Source organism: Halichoeres trimaculatus, unplaced genomic scaffold (genome assembly GCF_033239565.1).
Source record: "Halichoeres trimaculatus isolate MK-OKI-2021-1 unplaced genomic scaffold, fHalTri1.1 fHalTri1_scaffold_7, whole genome shotgun sequence".
Lineage (NCBI taxonomy): Eukaryota > Metazoa > Chordata > Actinopteri > Labriformes > Labridae > Halichoeres > Halichoeres trimaculatus.
Genome location: NW_027437185.1, coordinates 35,722,501 through 35,745,545, shown reverse-complemented (window position 1 = coordinate 35,745,545; position 23,045 = coordinate 35,722,501). Strand labels below are relative to the sequence as shown.

General features: G+C 41.5%; 5 protein-coding genes across 6 annotated transcripts in view; 3 read left to right on the top strand and 2 right to left on the bottom strand.

Moving 5' to 3' along the window:
- Positions 1–49: 49 nt before the first annotated feature.
- cox18 (cytochrome c oxidase assembly factor COX18) lies at positions 50–5,722 on the bottom strand. 2 transcript variants are annotated; one of them, XM_074674330.1, is made up of 7 exons: positions 5,600–5,722; positions 4,900–5,432; positions 3,937–4,037; positions 3,624–3,778; positions 3,109–3,224; positions 2,931–3,038; positions 50–679 (listed from the first exon to the last, which is right to left on the bottom strand). In XM_074674330.1, the coding sequence occupies exons 2-7, from the start codon at positions 5,419–5,421 to the stop codon at positions 518–520; spliced, it is 1,164 nt and encodes a 387-aa protein (XP_074530431.1). In that variant the 5' UTR covers positions 5,422–5,432; positions 5,600–5,722; the 3' UTR covers positions 50–517. The 2 variants fall into 2 exon arrangements, with proteins under 2 accessions (XP_074530431.1, XP_074530432.1); XM_074674331.1 differs by lacking the exon at positions 50–679 and adding an exon at positions 819–1,238.
- Positions 5,723–6,417: 695 nt separating this feature from the next.
- On the top strand, positions 6,418–8,363 carry selenot2 (selenoprotein T, 2). The gene is made up of 6 exons (XM_074674274.1): positions 6,418–6,675; positions 6,990–7,100; positions 7,205–7,331; positions 7,410–7,497; positions 7,666–7,799; positions 7,895–8,363. Exons 1-5 carry the CDS (start codon positions 6,461–6,463, stop codon positions 7,797–7,799), a joined length of 675 nt encoding a protein of 224 aa, XP_074530375.1. The 5' UTR covers positions 6,418–6,460; the 3' UTR covers positions 7,895–8,363.
- Positions 8,364–8,842: 479 nt separating this feature from the next.
- LOC141793185 (uncharacterized) lies at positions 8,843–13,157 on the bottom strand. Its single transcript, XM_074673677.1, has 7 exons — positions 12,873–13,157; positions 11,425–11,558; positions 10,674–11,279; positions 9,556–9,781; positions 9,262–9,373; positions 9,075–9,167; positions 8,843–8,969 (listed from the first exon to the last, which is right to left on the bottom strand). The coding sequence occupies exons 1-7, from the start codon at positions 12,909–12,911 to the stop codon at positions 8,866–8,868; spliced, it is 1,314 nt and encodes a 437-aa protein (XP_074529778.1). The 5' UTR covers positions 12,912–13,157; the 3' UTR covers positions 8,843–8,865.
- Positions 13,158–13,178: 21 nt separating this feature from the next.
- On the top strand, positions 13,179–17,265 carry rnf4 (ring finger protein 4). The gene is made up of 8 exons (XM_074673258.1): positions 13,179–13,348; positions 13,969–13,994; positions 15,000–15,243; positions 15,328–15,407; positions 15,563–15,575; positions 15,846–15,969; positions 16,151–16,202; positions 16,325–17,265. The coding sequence occupies exons 2-8, from the start codon at positions 13,983–13,985 to the stop codon at positions 16,472–16,474; spliced, it is 675 nt and encodes a 224-aa protein (XP_074529359.1). The 5' UTR covers positions 13,179–13,348; positions 13,969–13,982; the 3' UTR covers positions 16,475–17,265.
- A 1,094-nt stretch (positions 17,266–18,359) lies between these two features.
- Positions 18,360–23,045, top strand: part of sqstm1 (sequestosome 1) — a 9,801-nt gene continuing 5,115 nt past the window's right edge. The window contains exons 1-3 of the mRNA XM_074674829.1: positions 18,360–18,677; positions 19,444–19,539; positions 19,665–19,948. Of these exons, the coding sequence (XP_074530930.1) occupies positions 18,512–18,677; positions 19,444–19,539; positions 19,665–19,948 (546 nt within the window). The 5' untranslated portion in view covers positions 18,360–18,511. The remainder of the gene's footprint in view (positions 18,678–19,443; positions 19,540–19,664; positions 19,949–23,045) is intronic.

Genomic DNA, 23,045 nt, shown 5'->3' with positions numbered 1-23,045 from the left:
CAACAGTTACATCTCTGCTCTGTTTAACAAGCATGACATGAAATCTGTCAACTTAAAAAATACCTGTAAAATAACTGTACATGCTACAGACATAGGAATCACCAAAACAAAAATATGAAATTACCCGTTGTTATTTCACTTTTTAAACCTCTGTTCATCAGGCAGTGTAAAAGAAAACTCCAAAGTTATAAAGTTAGAGATCCTTTAATGTTTTACAGCTGGAACCTGATGACAAGAAACTTGAACAATGATCCAACAACAAATAAGTCTGATGAGTTCATACACTGATGTTTATGTATAAAATCTAAAACTTTGATAAGTTGATGTTAAAATGATAAATAGTTCATACTTTAGTAAAGTTTCTCATGGATGCTATAAAAACAGTAAACAGGAAATATTTTAAGTCAGAGGTCACGTTTATTCTTCCTGTTTTTGTTCCAACTGTTCAGACAGAGCAGGAAGAAAGACACACACACACACACACACACACACACACAACCTTTCATTATATTAGTATTCATTTGCAGTACTTGTTGATGAAGGCAGACAGCAGGTCTCTGTAAGGAGAGTCTGATCGTTGAGTTTTCAGTCTGAGGATTCTGTGGATCGTTGGAGATCTGAGAAGAAGGTTGTGACTGAACCCGACGAGGCTGGAGACAAACCAGTACAGAGCCATGGACTGTGTGTGTTTGTGTGTGTGTGTGTGTGTGTGGTTTGGGGGGAGAGAGGAACAAGGGGAAAGGGGGCATTAGAGACTCACTGACTGTAAAAAAAACATTAAACTTTGAAATTAAATATACTGAATTCACACATCAATCTAACACAAATATTAAAGCAGGAAGGAGTCATCAGCTGCTGCAGCATGAACAATATGATCTACATAATTAAAGTGTCATACTGTATAAACTAATGTGGGAAACTCTAAAACTGTTTCCTCTCAACATTTGGTCATGGTTCAGGACTGTTTCAAACAAAGTCCTGGTTGAGGAGCAGTCCTGTTTCAGGTCTAGTCCTGGTTCAGGAGCGTGTTTTCATGTTTTCAGGCGCTGTGCCTGATAAACGTGTCTGAATGTGTTTAATCTGATGAAGGAGCTCAGGAATGTGACGCACCTGAACATGTTTCAAAAAACACACCTGAGGGCCAAACTCTGAACCTGAACTTGAAGTCCTCCTCAACCGTATCAGATCCTGAGGGGGTCTGTCTGTACCCTCAGAACAAGAACTAGGTCTCCTGTACTCTGAGGAATCAGGACAAGCACTGCATTCACTGTATTTACTGACCCAATTACTGACATTATTGCTGATAACACTTACTGACTGTGTTCATTGACTGTATTTACTGACTTCTATTACTGTCATTATTAACTGACTGTTCACTGAATGTAGTTACTGAACGTAGTTACTCACTAAAGTTACAGGCTGTAAATATTGAATGTTGTTACTGATTGCAAGAAATGACAAGTTAATGACTGTAATTTTGGCCTGCAGTTTCAGACTGTAATTGCTGACTGTAGTTACTGGCTGTAATTAGTGGCTGTGATCACAAATTGTAGTAACTGACTATAATTGCTGACTGTAGTTACTGACCCTGGTTACTCACCGTAACAAATTATTGTAGTTTTTGACTTTAATTAATGACTGCAGTTACTGAAGGCAATTACTGACTGTAACTAATTACTGCAAGTTCTGACCGTACCCAATGTTTGAAGTTACTGACTATAAAACTGACAGTAGTGACTGACTGTAATTACAAATTGCAGTTTCTGACTGTAATTGCTGACTGTAGTTACTTGCTGTAATTAGTGACTGTTATTACTGATTATAGTTACTTGCTGTAATTAGTGACTGTTATTACTGATTATAGTTACTTGCTGCAGTTACTGACTGTAGTGACTTGCTGTAGTTTTTTGACTGTAATAAATGACTGCAATCACTGAAGATAATTACTGCCTGCAGCCTCTGACTGTTATTGCTGACTGTAGTTACTTGCTTTAATTAGTGACTGTTATTTCTGATTGTAGTTACTGACTGTGGTTACTGACTGTAGTGACTTGCTGTAGTTTTTTGACTATTATTACTGACTGTAGTTTCTGACCTAGTTACTAACTCTATCCACTGACATTAATTAATGACTTTAGTTACTGGCTGTTGTCTCTGACTGTGATTAATGACTGTAGTTACTGACTGTAATACTGACTGTAGTGACTGACTGTAATTACTGATTGCAGGTAACAACAAGTTAATGACTGTAATTTCGGCCAGCAGTTTCTGACTGTAATTGCTGACTGTAGTTACTTGCTGTAATTATTGAATGTAGTTACTGACTGTGATTTCTGATTGTAGTTACTGACTGTGATTTCTGATTGTAGTTACTGACTGTAGTGACTTGCTGTAGTTGTTTTACTGTAATTAATGACTGTTATAACTGACTGTAATTTCAGACTGCAGTTTCTGACTAAAATTGCTGACTGTAATTACTTGCTGTAATTAGTAACTGTTTTTGCTGAATGTAGTAAATGACTTTAGTGACTGACTGTAATTATTTTGACTATTAGTACTGGCCGATTACCGACTGTAGTTTCTGACCTAGTTACTGACCGTATCCACTGACCTTTATTAATGACTGTAGTTACTGACTATAATACTGACTGTAGTTTTTTGACTGTAATTACAAATTGCAGTTAATGACGGGTTAATGACTATTATTTCAGCCTGCAGTTTCTTACTGTAATTGCTGACTGTACTTGCTGTAATTAGTGACTGTTGTTACTGATTGTAGTTACTTGTTGTAATTTTTTTGACTGTGATTACTGACTGTAGTTTCTGACCTAGTTACTAACTGTATTTACTGACTCAAATTAATGACTGTAATTACTGATTGTATTGACTGACTGTAGTTACTGACTGTAATTACTGGCTGCTGAACTTACAGAGGGAACTGTTGCAGCCAAGGGGATCATCAGGACCGAAAAGGTTCGTATGAAATTTGTCACAATCTTTTGGACACGAGTGGGGTTGACCCTCTGGAGAGAAAACACCTGAAGAAGAAAAATGTGGTCAGGTGACATCATCAGGTAAGGTGTCAGTTTTTCAGATTATCACACTGACCTCTACAATGAGCAAGTTTGTGAGTCCCAGACAGACCGGTAGGATCCAGGTAGAGTCTGGGGCAGTGAGGTCAGGGAACCACAGAGCTCCCCCTGCTGCCAGACTGGAATGCAGCGCTGCAAAGACCAGAATACAGTTAGAGTCCAAATTCAAAAACCTTTATTTGTGGGGCTTTGGTGCTGCCTTCCTGTTAGCTCATAAGCAGTCCCTCCTGGCCCTCATTATGTCCCGTCCCACTCCAATCCTGTTTCCCCCTCAGTCTTCTGTCCTGTCCTCCAAGGCAAAAAAAGCTGAAAATATAACCAAAAACTCTGATGTCCCATGGGAGCAAGTCTATATCATTACTAAAGAGTCCGTATCAGGTCCAGGACCAACCAATCACTGGTTTAGGAAAAAATAGAGTCCCAGTAAGAGCCAGACCAGCTCTAAAGAACAAGCCCTGTTTTTTGGACCTAGATTACTGAACTTGTGAAGAACCAAAGCACTGAATGGCTACAGACTGTGTGCAGGCATACCTGACTGATCCAGACTCAGGTTTCGGAGGGCCAAAGACAGACTGATCCACAAAGGCAGCTGGACCCAGACAAGCAGACTGGCTTTGAAGGGGTGGCAGTTGTCCCTGATGTAGAGCTGAGAGATCAGACGCCGCAAGTTCTTCTTGAACTGGAACCTGAACACAAACAGAGGAAAGGGTCTGCTGCAGGAACACAAAGACCTGAGACCTGAACGGCCGAGCCAGCCATGAAAACATCACCGTGGTACAACGCGGTCTCTCTCTCATGACTTCAGGTCAGACGCAGCTTGGGATGTTTGTTTGTGTTTGTTTACCTGCTCTGTTTCTCCGTCCAGCCTCTTTCTCTTGCTCGGAGGGAAACTTCGTACCTTAGCCTTTTGGCAAGCTCAGCAATCTCAGCCTGCAGCGCCTCCACCTGGAAAGATAAAATAAGACTTCATACAAAAAAAATGAAATCAATAAAATAAATCTAACAAATACAGAGGTGGAAAAAAGTTTTGGATGGAAGTTGTCTCCCAAGCTGTTTGTTGGTCTGTATTTCTGTAAAGTGGAACTGAAGGACTGCATCTGCACTTCCTGGATATCTGACAACAGCTGTACCCTCCTGGCAAGGAATCCGTATCATCAGGCATATCTCCTGCATTAGGTTCCTTGTTGTAGACATTTTTGTTTCCGAAGAACTTTCAAATGTGCTGGGTTTACATCGATACTGTACTAAACTATGCTAAATAAAATTAAATTTGAATTGTACTTGAAGACCTGTGAGTGATTCTTAGTGCAATACTTCACAAATACATGGGGTGTCCCAAAACTTTAATATAACACGATTGAGGAGTGTGAGTAGTTTGTGAATGTGTTGAAGCATGTCGCCCCCTGCTGGAGCTGCAACAGACTGGGTGTTTCTCAGAGTTTCATGTTAAACTTCAGATTTTATTTGTTTGTTTTTGATATTTTGATGCAGACAGTGCTGAACATATTTCTCAGACCTCCACTCAGCAGAAACTGTTTTCTTTCCCTACAACAAGTGAAAATTTCTGATCTAGAGTTTTTACTTCTGTGACGATAAAAACGATGAAAGAAACAAAGAGTTTGATTTAAAGACTTCATGATTCTTTATGATTTTCTTTTTTAAGCACTGCATAATTTTTTAAAGTTCCAAATTTTCATTAAGTTTGCTTAAATGTTTATTTCCTCCCTAAAGTTGAAATGAGTGTTGAATAAATTTTAACTTAAGTTTATTGTGTCACTATTTGACATGCAGGTAAGTGTCAGGTTACCTTGGCGATGATGACCATCTGGTAGGCGGCAAGTGGCAGAGTGATGAGGGTTCTGACGGACAGAGTTGTCATGCAGATGCTCAGCCACCACGGCAGCCCGCTCACCTGCTGCACGCTCACCAACAAGTGTTCACACAGGTGGACTGGAGCCGAGTCCGACAGCGCCCCGTAAAAGCCTGCTGAACCTTCATCACCTGCCACACCTGAGAATCTCCGAACTCCTGTCACTGTCCAGACACCTGACAGGTTCTGAACTCCCAACGGTGTCCACACACCTGACAGCTTCTTTTTTTCTGATACAGTCCAGACACCTGACAGGTTCTTTGCTCCTGATGACGTCCATACAGCTGACAGGTTCCTGACAGGTAACGTTTGATACGTTCGTGAAGGAAGTCCAGTGGATAAAGACGCAGAGAAGGTGTGAGCAGGTGCAGGTAACTTCTTGTACACTGGGGCACAACAGAGTCTTGGTTCAGACAGCTTTAGGACCCTGGTCCATCTGAAACCGCCCACACTCATCATGGTGAGCTGTCCTGAAACATAAAAAGCAGAACTTCATCAGCTGGAACAGTCAGTCTCAACCTGATCACCTGGATCTATGTGAACCTCATCACCTTGTTCAGTCAGATCTGACTCTGATCGACTAAGGACGAGAAAAACCGAATCATTTCCCTCATTTCATATCTCCAACTGAACTTACCTGTAAAACGTACACCGACTGGTCATCTGTGACTGTTTCTCTGATGTGGGCCGGTGATCTCTCACCTTTTCTTACTTTTGTCTTATTATGCCACAAGCGGTAACGCGTCGCATGAAGATGACGTCACGTTGTTTATGCACTTCGTCGTGATAATGTGCCGTATTCTTTGTTTAATCTTTTATTTCTAAAGACTTCTTCTTCTTTTTTTTTTCAAAAGATTCCCGGTGCTAAAAAAAACAAAACTTAATTTTATACATTAAAAATATAAGCGAAAATGTGCCAGCCTCAAACCGGAAATAGAAAGCTGTACTTTCGCAATGAGAGAATAACATTTGCGGATGAAGAAAAATACTGTAAAAACGTGCGGTTTGGTAAAATTTGCGTAGATCAGATAAATTTGATAGTATTAGCAAAATACTGATAAATCAACCAGAAATAGCTTTTTTTATACCACCTCTATCATAGTCTTCATTTGTCTTCATCAATCTCTGTTATTAACTTCTAAGTGGTTCAATGCTGTTTGGTAGTGTGACTAGAATAACCGTATCCCCCAGACACATTTTAATATCTGTGTTATATCTTTATGATCTTTAAACAAGCTCGAGTTGTTAATGAGTGACAAGTGATGGATACATTTTTTTTTACTTTTATAGTGACAAAAATGCTTTTATTTCTATTTCATACTTTAAGTGTTATATCCATAAAAAAATATGTATCTAAGGAATAAATAATCGAAATGCAATCCTTTAACTTGAAGATTTAGCCCCGAAGTCATTGTTTTATTGTGAAGAGTTCCACCGGAAATACGTAATGGTCTTTTGTGTTACCGGATTCCCCTCCTCCCTGTCAGACACCACAGACATGGCGGAGTACAGCCAGGCGGGCCTCCTGGCGGCTCTGCTCCTCTTCACGGCGCTCACTGTGCGGGACGTTTATCTCGGCAGATTGAGCTCGCAGCGCGGACACCAGCAGGCTGACTTCTCCCGACACTCCCCGGACATCCTGCCCGACAACGAGCCCGGGAAAACCGCTAAATCCTCCCTGTACACCGGGCCCGTGCTCCGGTTCCAGTACTGGTGAGTTAGCCCCACGGCTAACAGCCGCTGCCTGTTGTTATTTCAGTCAGTTACACAAAAATAAAACTTTGTGCTAAAAGATTAAGGCCAGAAATCTTTTTTTGAGTCTCTAAAAGACATAGATTTTAATTTTCTGATTTTAGAGTTACACAAAAAACGCTCAAGAAAACAGACACTGCAGATAGTCTTACTGAAACAAGTCAGGAGAGGGTCATGGTAATGGTAAAGGTAAACCAAACCATAACCAAAACCGACCTATTTTACATTTATTTCCTGCTACTTTCACCTGACAGGTGTGCTCTTCTTTGTTTCAGTATCTCCTGAGGTTACAGCAAAGTGTTCCAGGAGTACTCCAGAGCCATTGGCCAGCTGTACCCGGACATTCGCATAGAGGGTGAAAACTACCCCCCAACCCCCTTCAACAGGTGAGCTCTGAAGTCACTGAATTACCCTCAACGCTGGTGTTACACTAGTGTAACTAGTAAGTCAAGTGTAACCAGTGTGTTATCTGCTAACTTCTGGTCCTCAGGTGTTTGGGGAACCTCTTCTCCTACCTGAAGCTGCTCTCCATCCTCCTCATCGTCAGCGGTCAGAACCCATTCCTCCTCCTCGGCCTTGACACTCCCAGAGCCTGGACCTGGAGTCAGGACAACAAGGTACCTGCTGCTATGGCAACAGATGCTTAGGAATGTTACCATGACAACAGGATGAACTGACTTCTGACTGGTTTTCAGATCTTCTCCTGTTTGATGGCCTTCTTCCTCTGCAACATGATGGAGACCCACTTCCTGTCCACAGGAGCCTTTGAAGTCGCTCTGAACGGTGAGATCTGGTTGGTCTAAAAGTGACAGCACTTTAAATGTGAGATCTGACAATTTATGAGGCAGCACAGGATGACAGGAGGGATTCATGAAACGTTTGCATAAAACAAATACATGGATAAGTGAGGAGGAAGAGGAGGTGTAACGGTGCTTTTGGTTCCTCTTTCAGATGTTCCCATCTGGTCAAAGCTTCAGTCAGGTTACGTTCCAAACATCCAGGAAATCTTTCAGATCCTCGACAACCACCTGAAGATGAACCAGGTGGATCCCAGGAGCTTCACCTCAACACAGAGCCACACATAGGTGAGGAGATGAATACACACATAAGTAAGTTAGCGAATAAGTGCACACACACACACACAGGTTAACTTGACCTTCTCACCTGTCTTTCTCCTCAGCGGTGCTATGTTCGGGTGTCCCGGCATAGTGGGACGTTCAACTGCTGGCGTTCATGAAGGTCCAGCCTTAAAGCAGACTCTGCGGGCCCGGCCGGATGTTACCCGCCACAAAATGAGCGCTCCTTCTGCGCCGGAGCACAGCGCCACAGTACCCATGATGCACCTGTCTCACCTGTCTGGATTTTATTTATTTTGTTGGATTTTCTTTAGCAGGAACAAAATTATTCTTTGGTACCTTGTTAGCTACATGTTTACTGTCTTAATGCTTAAGCTGAGTTAGCGTCATGCTAAAAAGGCTCGGTTTGAGCAGAAAGTCCCCGTCAGGAAACTGAAATAAACATAATTCCCCAACAATATGACATACTGATGACATCATACTGACACGGTTACTGACACAACACTGAGTCAGTGGGATGTTGGAAACATGAATAAAGGTGGAGGTAAAGAAGCCAGTGTGAGACTTTTATTTGATAACAGGAAGTTACCTGGGAATAATCAGGCTAATGTGGTGTGAAATGATGGTTTTTGGTTTGTAGAGTAAAATATTAAAGTTTTTTTTTTTTTTTTTTCGCTGTCCTGTCCTCTCCAGATCAAGCCACAAAAGTCTGGAAAGTAATGAGATCTTTCAAAAGTTTGATTTTATTGTTTTGATTATTTATAAATATAAATGCCAGTGAAACTTTACAAAATCAATTTATGGTTTAATTTCTTAACATGAAGTCAGTTATTCAAACTTGTGATTGTAGGATAATTATTGATGTCATCACATTTATATAATCACAGGTTAATGACTAGTAGAAACACCTGTATACACCCCACACACCTGTATAAACCCAAAACAAACTGCAGAGGCAAGAAAACATTTATACACCAAAAACACTTGTAAACATAAGAAAACACTCAAACAAACTGTGAAAGTATGAGTCCAACCTTGAGCATCTGAGCTCTACACCTTCACACACAGGTGACTGTTAATCCAGGTACAGGTGAGTGTGTACCTGTTTACAGGTAGTGCACAGCTGTTTGGTGTTTCTGAGTTTGTTGGAACAGAAGCTGCAGCACTCGACAGAAAAAACTGTAGAAAAAAAAACAAAAGGACAGGTAAGGTTTCAGGACCTCACCTGCTGAGCACCTCAACACCTGCACTCAGGTGGATGTGTTATGTAACTCTGAGACTCACCTGTCCTTTGGATGCAGGTGGAGCAGTCAATCAACATCTTAGGGATCAGTCTCAGATCTTCACAACAGAAGGTCTGAAGCTCACCTGCTGCATCTAGACAGGTGGTACACAGGTGGGGACAGGTAATAGATATTAAGAGGCAGTTAAAGATAGATGATGAATAGATGGAGTTAAATCTTATGCTCACCTGAGAGCCACAGCAGTTTATTATCAGTGTTATCGCCATGGTAACAGGTCTTGTTGGGTTTGTTGTCCAGCTGAGAGCAAATGGAATCCACTTCCTGTTCCTGTTTCCTGTTCTGGAGAGAGTGCAAAGAAGTGATGCAGCTTTTCAAAACTTAATTTCTTTAAATGTTCAGGCGAGTTTCAGGTGTGAACAATTCACACAGTTTCTCTGGGAAGCTGCTGATTGGCCGATTGTGAGCACATGACGTGACCTCAGCCTCTGAAACCAAAAATAGCCAGTCTAAAGAAGATTCACCTGAGGGACAGATGTGATCATCCGCAAACTAGGGTACAAACAGGAGCTCTTCCCTAGCTGAGGACTTCCGTCTCTGGGTACACTCTGCTCACTGTCCCCCTTTGGTCTCTGGATGTCTGTCCTCTGTGGCCGGGTCAAGGTGTGGCTGAGATCCTCCAAGCTGAGCAGAGGAAATACCTGGAGGCCTGAGACCAGTTCAGGTTCAAACGGAGGAGCACTTGGACACCTGAGACAGGTTAACAACGATGAGAGGATGAATTGAGGAAACAGTGTATAAAGATATACTCATCCATAAATGATAGGAGGAAAGGACTATGCCATTCCGCTATTGACTTTAGCCATATACCATCTGTTTATTACCATCATCATCGCTCTTATCATCATTATCTTCATCAGAATCATCATAACTATCACTGCTATCATCACTATCATCATCCTCAACATCATAATCATCATCATGATAATGATTTGCGAGGCGCTAACTGGTGCAAGGCCTGATGTTTCCCCACAAGGTGAGGACGACGTGCTGGTTCTCAGGTGTGAGCTAAAAAGTGACGATGTTGACCTGTCCTTCCATCCATCGTTATTGGGAACATAAGATCTATCTCCAATAAGATGAGCTAGCTGTGCTAACTCAGCAATATAGGAAATACCAGAAGGCAGAGTAGCATCATGCAATTCACAGACATGGCTAACAGAGCTAACAGCAGACACCAACTCCACAATGGAAGAGCTTCACCTGCTGTGAGCAGACAGGATCCAGGAGACAGAGACTGAACAGACTGCTGAAGAAGCTCAGTCCTGGACCCTGTGGAGGTGGAGACTGGCTGACTGGACAATGATGGACAAGCTGTCAGCATCTATTTTCTTATGGAGCTTTTTGCACTTTCTTTACACTTTTTATACACTTTCTTATTTACTTTCTTATTTTTGTTTTCTTGATTGCTGCTGTGAATCCTCCTGAATTTCCCCTCAGGGATAAATTAAATATTTTCTATTCTATGATCACTATTGTCACTATCATCATAACCATCAATCATTATTATCATCATAGCTATCACCATCATCACCATCATTATGAGCCTGGTTGTGTCTTTAAAGGTGAACAGTGAACTCACCTGTCACAAACACACGGCGTCAGCTGACAGTACGTCTGCAGGTCCAAACACAGGTTCCATGAATCCTTCTCCTCATCATCATCCTCACCATCCACATCATCCTCATCCCTGCTCTCCTGCACGCTGAGGGAGGATGGGGTCATGGCCTTGAAGGTGACAGTGTCTGGGGGCATGGTGCCAACAGCATCCTCAGCCTCCACCTGTTTATAATCTTCTTCACTTCCCTCACACCACCCGTCCTGCTCACTTTCCTCCTCTGTCGTCACCCACTCTCCCTCTGGTCTCACCTTTTTAAAATACGACAGATGGGAGCGAGGCTCGTTCTGTCGCAGGTTTTTGCTTCTTTGCAGAGCTTCCTCCACCCAGAGTCGGGACAGACTAGAGGAAGAGGAGGAGGAGGAGGAGGACCTCCAGTGTCTCCCCCGCAGCAAGGGGGAGCATGGCAGGGAGCAGGGCAGCCTGCTCCCACCCGGGTGAGGAGAGGAGGGGAGGGAGGAAGAGTCTGTACGAAAGAAATGTTCAAAATGTCTGGGGGAGGCTGGGGCTGTGTTTGTGACTCCAAAGGAGACCTCCTGTTCCTGTCCAAAGTCCTCCTGCAAGGCCTTCCTGACAGGCAGACAGACAGACAGACAGACAGACAGACAGACAGACAGACAGACAGACCAGTAAACGACAAACCAGGTGGCTGGTGACAGTGGACTTCCTACATAGGCCCTGACACTGGTCAAGTTCAGGTGTTAAATGTGTTTACCTGAGGTCCGTCCCAGGAGCCACAGTCCTTTGAGGATCAGAACTGAGAGTCCTGATGTGTCCAGCGTCGTCATGACATGAGTCATGTGATCTCTCTGAGGTCAAAGGTTGAACCCCCAGCTGGTTTTCTACTTCCTGTTTGTGGAGGGAAAAGAGGCTTAAAAGTCTTCTTCTGTGCTGACAGAAAGTGACCATCAGCAGGAGCTGTGGCTGCTCCATACCACACACTGGCAGAAAGATCAGGACTCTGAGGATTGCTTGGTGGTCACAGTTTGTTCGGTGGTCACACATGGACTCTTTATGAGGGTTGTTAAGTAATTTCACATGGACTCCTAAGGGTTTTGTTTGGTGGTCTCACGTGGACTCTTGAAGATAATATAGGTAATATTCAGTGGTATCACATGGACTTTTGGAGGTTTTGTTCAGTGTTCTCAGATTCACTCTTGGAGGTTTTGTTTGGTGGTCTCACGTGTTTTTCTTTTTTGTGAGTGTATCACAGTCTGGTTTAATGTTTCCTTCTAGACTCTTAATGATCTCCATGGAAGCTACTTGACAGCAGGGAGCTACAGGAGGGGATAAAGGACACAAAGCATTGTGTTGGTAATTTTAGAAACCAGTGTCCAGACTCCAGTTAAACCAGTTTAGAGAGTGCTTCCTCTCAGAGAACAAGAACACTGGTCATGTGTAATCCTCATGCAGTACATTATACAAAATACAAACACAACACCAACACACAACAACAAAAACAACATATTTTTGGGGGAATTTATTGGTGTTGCGGTTGTGGTTGCTGTTGTTACTGTTACTTTCGCCAAATTTTATGCGGGATGTGTTTTTGATCAGTGTTTTTAAATTGGCTGATTGATCACAGAATCAGTCACAGAGTAATAAAAAAATTTAGAAAAATTTTCTTGTGAAATCTTTGTTTCACAGATTTTACTTGTCACTCAGAGAGTTTTTTATATTTTATTTTATTTTATTTTTTAATTTAATATAAATTTAAAACACTGAATATTTTTAATAACACTTAGCTTTACTTTAGCTTTACTTTAATATAGTTTAGATGTTTTAAATATTTAATTTTATCACTATTTCAGTTATTGACACGTTTTCAATATTATACTTAAGATTTAAAATATGTATTTAAACATTTAAAAGTATTGATTTTTAATTCATATATTAAACTTCTAAAATATTTTAAAAATATTTAATAGTTTTTTTTTCAACTTTTTACATTATTTTTCATTTCAAAATTTTTTTTAAAAAAATATTAGGATTGTTAATTTCTTTATTCCTATTTTCAACATGTATCATTAAGAATCTTCATTTAAAACTTTTTTAATATATTTTTAATAAAATATAAGTATATTGCTGATGATTTTGAAATAATTGCATTTCAAAATCTTTTTTATTTTGATTTAAGAAAACTTTAAAAATAAAAGTAAATACCTTTTTTGGTTTGTTGAACCATTTCCTGAATTTATCCATGCCTGCTGAGGTCTGCTCTCCTCTCCTCTCCTCTCTCCTCTGTCCCTCTCTCACAATCAGCCGAGACAGTCAGGAGAACAGGTAAACAGGTGAACAGGTAGGCAGGAGGCTGTTTTCTTTTTTCACTTTGTTTTAATTCTGCTTCCTGTGTGAACTATGCTGTGTGTGTATCGTTTGCCCTGTAACACGACCTCACAGTTACATTGGTCCGTCAGGTGGCGGCAGCAGCGTCGCTAAGTCAAAGTAACCAACTTCCGCTCGAGCAGAAGAAGAACGTGTTGCTGGCGCTCACATTAGCATTAGCATCAGCTGGCCGTTGGAAATCAGTTACCCGGTTCTTTTCAAAACCCAGTTCGGTCTAAGGTTGCCAAGGTGCACCAGCTGCTGCGCTAACGCTAACGGTAACGGCTAACAGTAGAGAAATCCAGCAAGCTGGGGTGAGTTATACAGCTAACTGCTAATGGCTAACTCTTTGTGATGTTTGGTTTCTGAACAGTCTTAACTTGTTTCTTAGGCTTAACTTTGATTTTCTGGGTGAACATCTAAGCTGGCACATCAACCAGCCTCGGAATAATTAAACAGGATAATTCTTATAATTCAATGAAGCGATGAAGGCGCCCTGAAAATGAAGAGGAACAGGTTCTGACATAACACCTGCTTCAGTCTCCAGCTAGCTTATATCACAACAGCTAGCTCATAGCAAGAGGAAACATAGGTACAAACACCCAGTGCTAATATGTTAGCCGACTCAGCGACGAGTAGGGAGGGCAGCTTTTTACAGAGACAACATGTGGTTGTCATTAATCCTCACTGGTTGTCTCTGCTTGTCTGTGGTTGTCAAAAATTGTCTTTAATTCTCCCTGGTTTTCTGTGAGAGTCTCTGATGGGCTATAATTGCCCCCTGTTGTCTGCAGTTGTCCCTGATTGACTATACCTGTCTCTGATTGTTTCTGTTTGGCTGTAATTGCCCCCTGGTTGTCTCTGATTGTGTATTATTGTCCCTCATTGTAGATGGTTGTCCCTGACTAATATTTTTTTTGTCTCTGTGTCTCTTCAGGTCTTCTGTAGGATATGAGCAGCTCTGTGAGTTTTTTTTTTTGCTCTTAATTTTTTAATCATGTTCTTTTGATCTGGATCAGGATCCTCTTAAACAGCACACTGTAGAAGTGTCCCCAGATTCCCTGAATCCAGGATGTTGAATTTGTCTAATTCAATTTAAAGGGGACATATCATCCTGATCTCTGATTTAATACTTACATATAATATAATAAATTTGAAAACAAGACCTTTCACCCCCTGAATTTTCAAAAAATGAGATATTGTATTTTTTCTGATATCCTAGAACGAGATTTGATGCCTCTGAAAATAGGTCATTGCTCCTCCTCTGTGATGTCAGTTAGTCACACAACTGCCACCGAGAGGTACACCCACCAAGAGCCGAGTATAAACGTATAAACTATACATGTTACAGTACCGGTTTGACTCACCACACTGAAGCGTCCTGAGATGATCTGTGTCCAGGTGGATTTTCTTCCTCCTGAGCTGCTGAACCGTCCGGGTCTGACTCGGGGTCCAATACAAAAGGACGTATCCTACACTCTGCCATTTTATTAGTGCTATCAATGCCTTACGGGGAAGTTTTGGCAAACAGCAAACTCGCTCAGTCTGCTCCATTCAATGTGGAGATTTTGTAAATACTGCCATGCTGCAAAAACCGCCCCCTGGCTCTACCCCCTCCACCCCTCTGATAGAACTGACCAATCAGAGCACAAAGGGCTGTTACGTTGCGAGGTTACTGGAGGTCATTCTCCAAACGGAGCGTTTTAACGAGATCTTCAGAATGGCCTAAAATGAGGATATTGAGAACGCTATTTTGGGGCAATGAAGGAACTAAATGACTTGTACTGAGGGCAGAAATGCTTTACAGGCATCCTAGTCTGGCATAGTGAAAAGGAGAAACAAGCATGATATGTCCACTTTAAGGTTAATTATGTAGGATACATCCAGCCTAACCATGGGCTTACAGATCTGTTTGGCACTAATAGATCGACTCTGTACTGATAACTGTGTTGTGATGTGTGTGCTTAGGGTCAGAGGAAGAGGAGGACCACAGGAAGTCCCATGGTGTCTAGAAACAGCACCAAAACCAGCAGAGCAGCTTTCACCAGGAGGATAGCTAACGCTGGAGTTGCTACCAGCAGAGCAACCAGCAGATCAGCTTGCAGTTTGACTAGCAGAGGGGCTAACAGGGCTGCTAATGCTAGCAGAGAGTCAGATAATAACCAAGCCCCGCCCACAGAGACCATTGACGTGATGGACAACACTGAAGACGGTCAGTAAGGATCAATACTCTGCGATCCATTACCATGTCTGATTGGTCAGTATTGACTCTGTTTGTGTGTTTGTGTGTAACTAGGGGTGGAGGAGGTGGTGGATCTGACCTGTGAGGGTGCAGAGGCCACTGTGGTGGACCTGACACACAACGACTCAGTACTGGTACCCATTACAACACTACAGAGATGCACACAAATGAAGTTACATCCTCTGGTTCTCTGTGTCAGAGAGAATTAACTAAATGAACTCTCCTTCTTTTCCTTCTTTTTCTTCTTTTTTTCCATCGTCCATCTCTCTGCTCTGCTGCTGTGAGCCAGCTCTTAGATGAAGGTAAACCTTCTTAATGAAGTTTGAACTTGTGGTTAAACTTTTATAATCAAAGTTACTTCATTTTATTTACATCATGAGTTTGTTTCAATATTCTTTTTAAGTGATCATAAAGAAAAATTAAAACACAGAAAACAGAAATCATCTGAGTGTCAGGATTTGTATGATACGATGAAGCGTATTGTGGATTTTTATATCCGTTTAAACATTTCATTCATCATCATAACTCTCTGTTCACTCATCCGAAACGAATCTGTGGGTCTCTTCAATCAGGTCCTCAGAACAGGCGAGACAACACAGGTGAGAGTTATGTGGTCAGCAGTGATGAAGAGGAGGAAGTGCCCCCTGTCCTTAGAGCTACAGTTATGTCGTCTCTACACTCTAACAGCTCCTCCAGGTAATAAACCGATCCCTCTGAACATGAAATGTAGATAACAGCAAGGTAATAGGCCAATCCCAGTTAGTACTCAACATTATCAATGAAAGAGACAGACTAATGCCAATGTTTACCCTTCATTACCTCAGCACCCAGCCTGAATTATGGACTGCTCCATGGTTCATGTCTGTTCTGGTTTCAGGTCAGCTCCAGGGACCATCAGCTGTCCGGTCTGTCTGGATGCGTACTCTGAAGTATGACACGAACACACCACTGTCACACACCTGTTTGAACTGTGCACCAGTCAGTGGTACATCTCTGAAACATGGACAAATGGCAAAATCCTGTGTTCTAATTGGCTGCTGTCTTCTTACAGATAGTTGAGAGCGGACGATTGGTTGTCTCCACCAGATGTGGTCACGTGTTCTGCAGCCAGTGTCTGAGAGACGCTCTGACATCATCGCACACCTGTCCTACCTGCAGGAAGAGACTGACACACCGCCAGTACCACCCTCTCTATGTCTGACATCACTGTGACATCACACTAAGCTGCTGGTTGTCATCAGTGACATCATCACAGGAGGAAGTCAGAAGCTGCTGGAGCAAAGCTTTTCAAAAGATGACAAATAATATATGGAGCAGGGATTCACTTCTGCTCATGACCGGGTCCTGGGCGTTTTATTGGTAGATGATTTGATTATTAGGTCATTACTGGTTGATTATTGGTTATGATCAAGCTCATCATTGGTCTGTTTTTGTTTGTGTCTGTAAATTTTGTTTTCTATTATTCAAATGTTTCAGTTAAAATAAATCGAAAATAAAAAACATTTTGTGTTTTTGTTGATTTGTAAAACTTTAGCAACTGTGGGCTGGTGCCTGAGGACTTTATTTCCCGTGAGGGAAGCTCGCTGTTACACGTTTAATTTGTTTGTGTCTCTCATTTCTGTAAGGTTTCATTTGTTTCAAGTTTTAGTAAAGTTTCTTTTGTTCAAGGTTCAAAGTTCTTCTTTGGAGCGATTCTTACTTTGAACTTGGGGCTGAAAGTGTTTTGTATTGTTTGTGCTCCACCTATGACTGACTCACTCCGGCATCAGATCACAAGCCTGATGACTCACTGTCACATGACACAGGATCTTCTACTGGTAGGTTTAACTACAGGATGATGTCACACTCCAAAACTTCTAGAAAATAAAATCAGGTCATCATGAGAGAAATTAAATCAAAAACAACTGTTTTGAAACTAAAGATGAATCACCTTGTTTTATGAGTACTGTGAATATTTCCACCACGCTTATGTATCTTGCTTTGTTGTTAATACAGATGTCCCACATTTGTATTTTTTAAGCTTATGAATGTTGAAATATTTAAATCATTAAATCTTTATTCTGAATGAAAACAAATATAATCTTGTTATTTTAACTCTTGAAAACTTGATTTAGGGGTCAAATTTACCTATGTTAATTGGGAAAACATTTGGCACGACGTTAAAATAACCTCCAAATCAGCCAGGGGTAGAGTAATAAAGCCGAAATCCTCCATCAAGTTTATGTTACTCCCTCTCGACTTCAGAAAAATAGACCGGGGTGCTTCAAATCTTAGTTGGCATGAATATGAACAAGTTGGGATTTTGATTCCCTGCAGTCAAGCAATTTTGTAGAGAGGTCTGTAAGTTAATTTCAGTGATCATTAATGTAAACATTGTTCCATGCATATGTGTGTGTGTGTGCTGTGTCACATGGCTGCACAATTAAAAACAAGACAAAAAAAGGAAGACAGTTGGTTTCGCCTTGGTGGCGGCTAAAAGCATGATTCTGTCAAACTGGAAATTCAAAAACCAAAATGTTTCTCTGTAGATACGTAGATATCCAAGTTTTTTAATTATTATTATTTCTATTTTTTTTAGATATGGAGTAAATTAGAGATAAATTTATTAACATTAAGTTTAGGTCTGTTGATAAATGTTGTTTGTTAGTGTCTGTTAAGCCCTGACCTATTTTTATTGTTATTATATATATATAATAAATATTAAATAAAATATTAAAATAATAGATAAATCTTGGTGGAAACATTTTTTCTTTCATATTTAATTTTTCACCCGTGTTTTAGTATTTTTTCTTTTTTAATTTATTCAATGTTTATCCGGGACACATGGGGTGATGGAGTCACGTGACTCTTCATAAGGCCTAGTGCAGTTTGAATCGACTTTATTAAGCTTAAGTCACGGTGACGCAGCGAGATTTGGGTCATTATATGAACTTTATTACGACTACCTATTGTCAGGTGACTCGGAGGAAAAATCCCCTCATTGGGATCCGCTGAGTCACTTCCCGGCCTCTGATTGGTGGCCTGGGCGGGACTCCGTCAGCGGACCAATGGGAGGCCGCGCCGCGAACTCAGACTGGTGACGCCTGTGACGCTGATCGCGGAAGTAAACATAAAGCAGCTGACAGATTTTAAGCTGCGTCACAAAGTTTGTTACAGACTTCCAGGGCTGAAGTTTGAGTTTTGTCTCGAGTTTGGTTTCTCCGTGTCCGGCTGAGAGCTCCACATAGCCGCTGTCAGGATGTCTGTGACGGTGAAAGCTTACCTGTTGGGTAAAGACGAGGCGGTGAAAGAGGTGCGCAGGTTCACCGTGGACCAAGATGTGAGCAGCAACTTCGAATACCTGAGCAGGAAAACCGCTGGAGTTTTCACCTGTCTGAACAACGGCTTCAACATGTACTACAGAGGTATTCCTCCTTATTATTATGTCGTCTGTCTAATAATAGTGTAATCTGTCGACTCTTATATATAAATAATAATTATAATAATACGATAATGTCATCTGATTTATAATGTAAAAGTCATAGGTAATCATAGTGACAGTCAAAAGCAAATAAATCCTTATAAAACTCAGGACACATAAAGATCTGCAGATGAATTTATTTCCAAATGTAAACCCTTTAAAAGTTGTTGATTCCACATATTTTTTAAAAGCTAATCACCTGTAAAATCAGAAATGTTGACTAACATCATACCTGTGTACACCTGACAATCTGTTGATGCATAGCTTAAGGCACAGTCTGTCAAAACAAGGCGTGTAAGAAAAAGCTTAGGGTTTAAGAATTGTTAATGCAGGAGAATCTCCTCCAACAGGTTTTATGAGGTTAAAAATATATATCAAAGGTGTGAACATGCAGCACACCTGAGAAGGATGCTCCAATCACAGTGTTTATCTTTTCCAAACACAAACACAGCTTCAGGAAACTGACTTCCTGAAGACTGAGTTCACTGTGGGCGGAGCCTGTGAGCTCAGCTGTGCTGTATAAACAAACCAGATGAAGCTCAGCTCAGAAACATTTGTCTCTTCATAAGTTCATGTTCATAAGTTCACAATCTGTTGCTGACTGGTTAAAATCTTTAACACAAGCAAAAAGTAAATCTCAAAGACTGAAACACCTGGAGAGGACAACCAAGAAGAGTATGATGAAGATGATGATGATGTGTGTGTTTCAGATGAAGATGGAGACCTGGTTGCGTTCTCCTCCGATGATGAGCTGATGATGGGGTTGGCCTGTATGAAGGACGCCACCTTCCGTATTTTCATCAAAGGTAAAACACCAGAGATGTGAAATGTAGTCTGTCAGCAGTGGGTGTGGCTTCTGCTGCTCCTTCCTGTTTACCTCGGTTCCTGCTGATTGGACGCTTGATTCAAACTGTTACTTTCTGTGTTTCAGAGAAGAAAGAGCACCGCCGGGACTTCCCTCTTCATGCCTTCCCTCCTTTTGCCTTCGGTCACCCTCCTCCTCCTCCTCCACCTGGGGCCCCGCATGCTCCTCCCCCTCACATGGCCCCACCCCCTGCCCTGCACCCCAACGTGACCTGTGATGGCTGTGAGGGACCGGTGGTCGGGACTCGCTTCAAGTGCTCCGTGTGTCCAAATTATGACCTGTGCTCCAACTGCCAGGCTCAGGGGACGCACACTGAGCATGCTCTGCTGCCCATCTGGCACCCGATGCAGGTAAGGGGTATGATGGGAAATAAATAATTCAGAACAAAGGTAATTTTACTTTACAAGCAAGAAGCACAGAAAATAAACTCAGAGGAACAAATGAAGTTAAAAAACCTTCAGAGGGACTTCCGGTTGAGCGGCCATGAGGGTAACAGCCTAACCTCAGAGCTCCCCGACCCTATGTCGAAAACGCCGTCTTTTTGATCTTAATACTGTCTGTAAACCATATAATGTGAACAAGGCGTTGTGGATATGAAAGGGGGAAGACGAAAAACCGCTGTGCATGGTAAAGACCAGTCCTCTCTTACCAACAAAAATCCTGCAGACGAGGAAAGTGACAGCGAACTCCACGAGCAGGAGGAGCTAACACCGCAACAAGCTAACGAAATGGCTAACCTGCAGACCATACTCCAGGAATTGAGGGAATTTCGTCGTGAGAACGGGGTTACTCTCCGAGGTATCAAGACATTAAAACAACTAATAAGAGGATTGACGAGGCTGAGCTCCGTATCACAGAAACAGATGAAAAAATGCGAGTAGTTGAAGAAGCCGTCTTGGAGATGCTAAAAGTACAGGAAAATCTGGAGGCTAGACTCTCGGACCAAGAGGGTCGAGCCAGACGGGACAACATTCGACTACACGGCATAGCAGAAGGTTCGGAGGATAACTCGGCATCGATGATCGCATTCGTAGAAGGTCTGCTACGGGAGAAGCTGGGAATCCCTACCACTACAGATCTTGGGATCGAGAGAGCACACCGATCCCTGGGACCAAAACCGCCACCAGAGTCCCCCCCAAGATCAATAGTGGTCAAGTTTGCAAGTTTCAGAACCAAAGAGGAGACTTTAAAGTTGGCCTGGCAGAAGAAAGGCTTTATGCACCAGGAGAGAAGGGTGATACTCGACCACGACTATGCCCCAGATGTTCTTAAAAAGCGTCGGGAATATGCAGAGGCTAAGCGGGTCCTTAGAGAGAAGAAACTTCGATTCCAAACCCCATTCCCGGCGAGGATGAGAGTTTTTTACGAGGACGAGACGCGCGTGTACAACTCCGCAGCTGAGGCCACCAAGGATATGGCTAGACGCGGTCTCCCGGTGACGGTGCTCAAAGCACCTGCGAGCTGGTCCGACAGGATCAAATCTTCAATCTGGCACGCATCTGGATCATCGAGAGGAGAAAAACCTTCGGAAAAGCCACAAATGGGATACAAAAAGAAACTGGAGGCTTTTAAAAAAGATTGACTCTTATACGGATCCATGCACGGCGTGTGCGGACTTTCACTACACTGAGGTAAAACCTTTTCGACTATCATTATGTTAACATGTTCGTGGTCCTTTGAAGTAGAGAAATAAAAACGTAAAAAAATGGATACTCCCCCTGTACCTGTTAAAGACATTGTCCATTAAGGGTCTCTGACGAAGGCTAACCCAATAACTGTACGCGAGCACTGTATGGAAGCAACAGAGGAGGGCTCTCCACAAGCTGAGCGGAGCGGAGAAAATCCCTCTGAGCCATTTAACCATCACGGCTCCTTTAGGGTCACATTCAAGACCTCGGTAATCGAAGTTTCATTTTTCTTTTTCGAAACATTTAATCGTTCTTTCATTACATGTTTTGTTATGTCTTTAATGTGTGTTTGTTCGAGTAGCTTAGGGGGAGAGGTGGACCATGTATTATCCTTACACTCCAGAATCATATGGCTGACCAAGCAACCCCCGTCAGAGTAGTTACATATAATGTAAAAGGTGTCCTCAATCCAGTTAAAAGGTACAAAATTTTAAACAAAATGAGAAAAGAAAAAGCAGAAATAGTTTACTTACAAGAAACACATTTAACAGATCCAGAGCATACTAAACTTAGCAGACAGGGCTTCAGCCTGGTGTCATCATCTTCGTATAAGTCAGGACGCAGAAGAGGTGTAGCAACGCTAATATCTACAAGACTACCTTTTGAAAAACATTCTGACATTATAGACAAAGAAGGTAGATACAATATGGTCATTGGAAGACTAGATGGTGTAGAGCTCACCCTGCTAAATGTGTATGCCCCCCCAGGGTCTAAATGGGCATTTTATAAACACATATTTGATTTGATGGTTGTAAAAGCACAGGGTATAATTATTTGTGGTGGTGATTTCAACCTACGGCTGAACACAATGAGAGATGCCTCAAGAGTTATTCATAACCCAAATAATTCACTAAGTAGGAAAATGAGAGGGTTTCTAAAAGAAGTGGGCATTTGTGATGTTTGGAGGGAGTTAAATCCTTCATCAAGGGATTACACTTTTTTTTCTTCTCCCCACTCATCCTATTCTAGGATAGATTATTTTTTTACATTTAACAAAGATATTGGCAGAGTATCTAACTGTAAAATTGGATTGATGGACCTTTCTGACCATTGCCCAGTCTTTATGGACCTTGACATTAGGAGTAGACCAAATGTCTTTTCGTGGAGATTGAATGCAAGTATACTCAAAGGACCTATTAAACAAGAACTTCTAAGAGATATACAGACATACCTAAATGAAAATGACAATGGTGAGGTTTCCCCAAATATACTATGGGATGCCTGTAAAGCAGTCCTGAGAGGTAAAATTATAGCTAAATCTTCTCTCCTGAAGAAACTAAGACTTAAAAAACTGACTGACCTGGAAAATCAACTGTCTGCACTAGAAAGGAAAAATAAAGAAAAAACTGATCCTGAGACTACTCAAAAAATTAAAGAAGTTAAAAATGAAATAAATGGACTGCACTCAGAAATGATTCAGAAGAAACTGATATTTTTGAAACAAAGATATTATGAAATTGGTAGTAAGTCTACCAAATGCCTGGCTTATAAACTAAAGAAACAGCAAACAGATAGAGTTATACTAAAAATTAAAGATCCCATAACTAAACATGTAAAATTTAGAACTCAGGAAATCCAAAGCTGTTTCGAATTATATTACAAAAACCTCTACTCCAAAAAATGCAGTAAAGGAGACATGACTACAGACAACCTTCTTAACTCACTAAATCTTCCCAAAATTACAGATGAACAAAATGCTGCCCTATTGGCGAAAGTAACATCTGAAGAGCTTGAACATGCAATATCAAAACTTAAATTA

Excerpts from the sequence above, each read along its gene's own strand:
- rnf4 (XM_074673258.1), top strand. Across the intron at positions 15,970-16,150 it reads CACTCTAACAGCTCCTCCAG|GTCAGCTCCAGGGACCATCA; the intron begins GTAATAAACCGA and ends TTCTGGTTTCAG. Across the intron at positions 16,203-16,324 it reads GTCTGGATGCGTACTCTGAA|ATAGTTGAGAGCGGACGATT; the intron begins GTATGACACGAA and ends GTCTTCTTACAG.
- cox18 (XM_074674330.1), bottom strand. The coding sequence starts at position 5,421 with ATGATGAGTGTGGGCGGTTTCAGATGGACCAGGGTCCTAAAGCTGTCT. Across the intron at positions 3,225-3,623 it reads CCTGAGTCTGGATCAGTCAG|CGCTGCATTCCAGTCTGGCA; the intron begins GTATGCCTGCAC and ends TGGTCTTTGCAG. Across the intron at positions 680-2,930 it reads TGGCTGCAACAGTTCCCTCT|TCCATGGCTCTGTACTGGTT; the intron begins GTAAGTTCAGCA and ends AAACACACACAG.
- LOC141793185 (XM_074673677.1), bottom strand. The coding sequence starts at position 12,911 with ATGGATAAATTCAGGAAATGGTTCAACAAACCAAAAAAG. Across the intron at positions 11,559-12,872 it reads GGTTCAACAAACCAAAAAAG|GAAGTAGAAAACCAGCTGGG; the intron begins GTATTTACTTTT and ends CTCCACAAACAG. Across the intron at positions 9,374-9,555 it reads TGATCACATCTGTCCCTCAG|AACAGGAAACAGGAACAGGA; the intron begins GTGAATCTTCTT and ends CACTCTCTCCAG.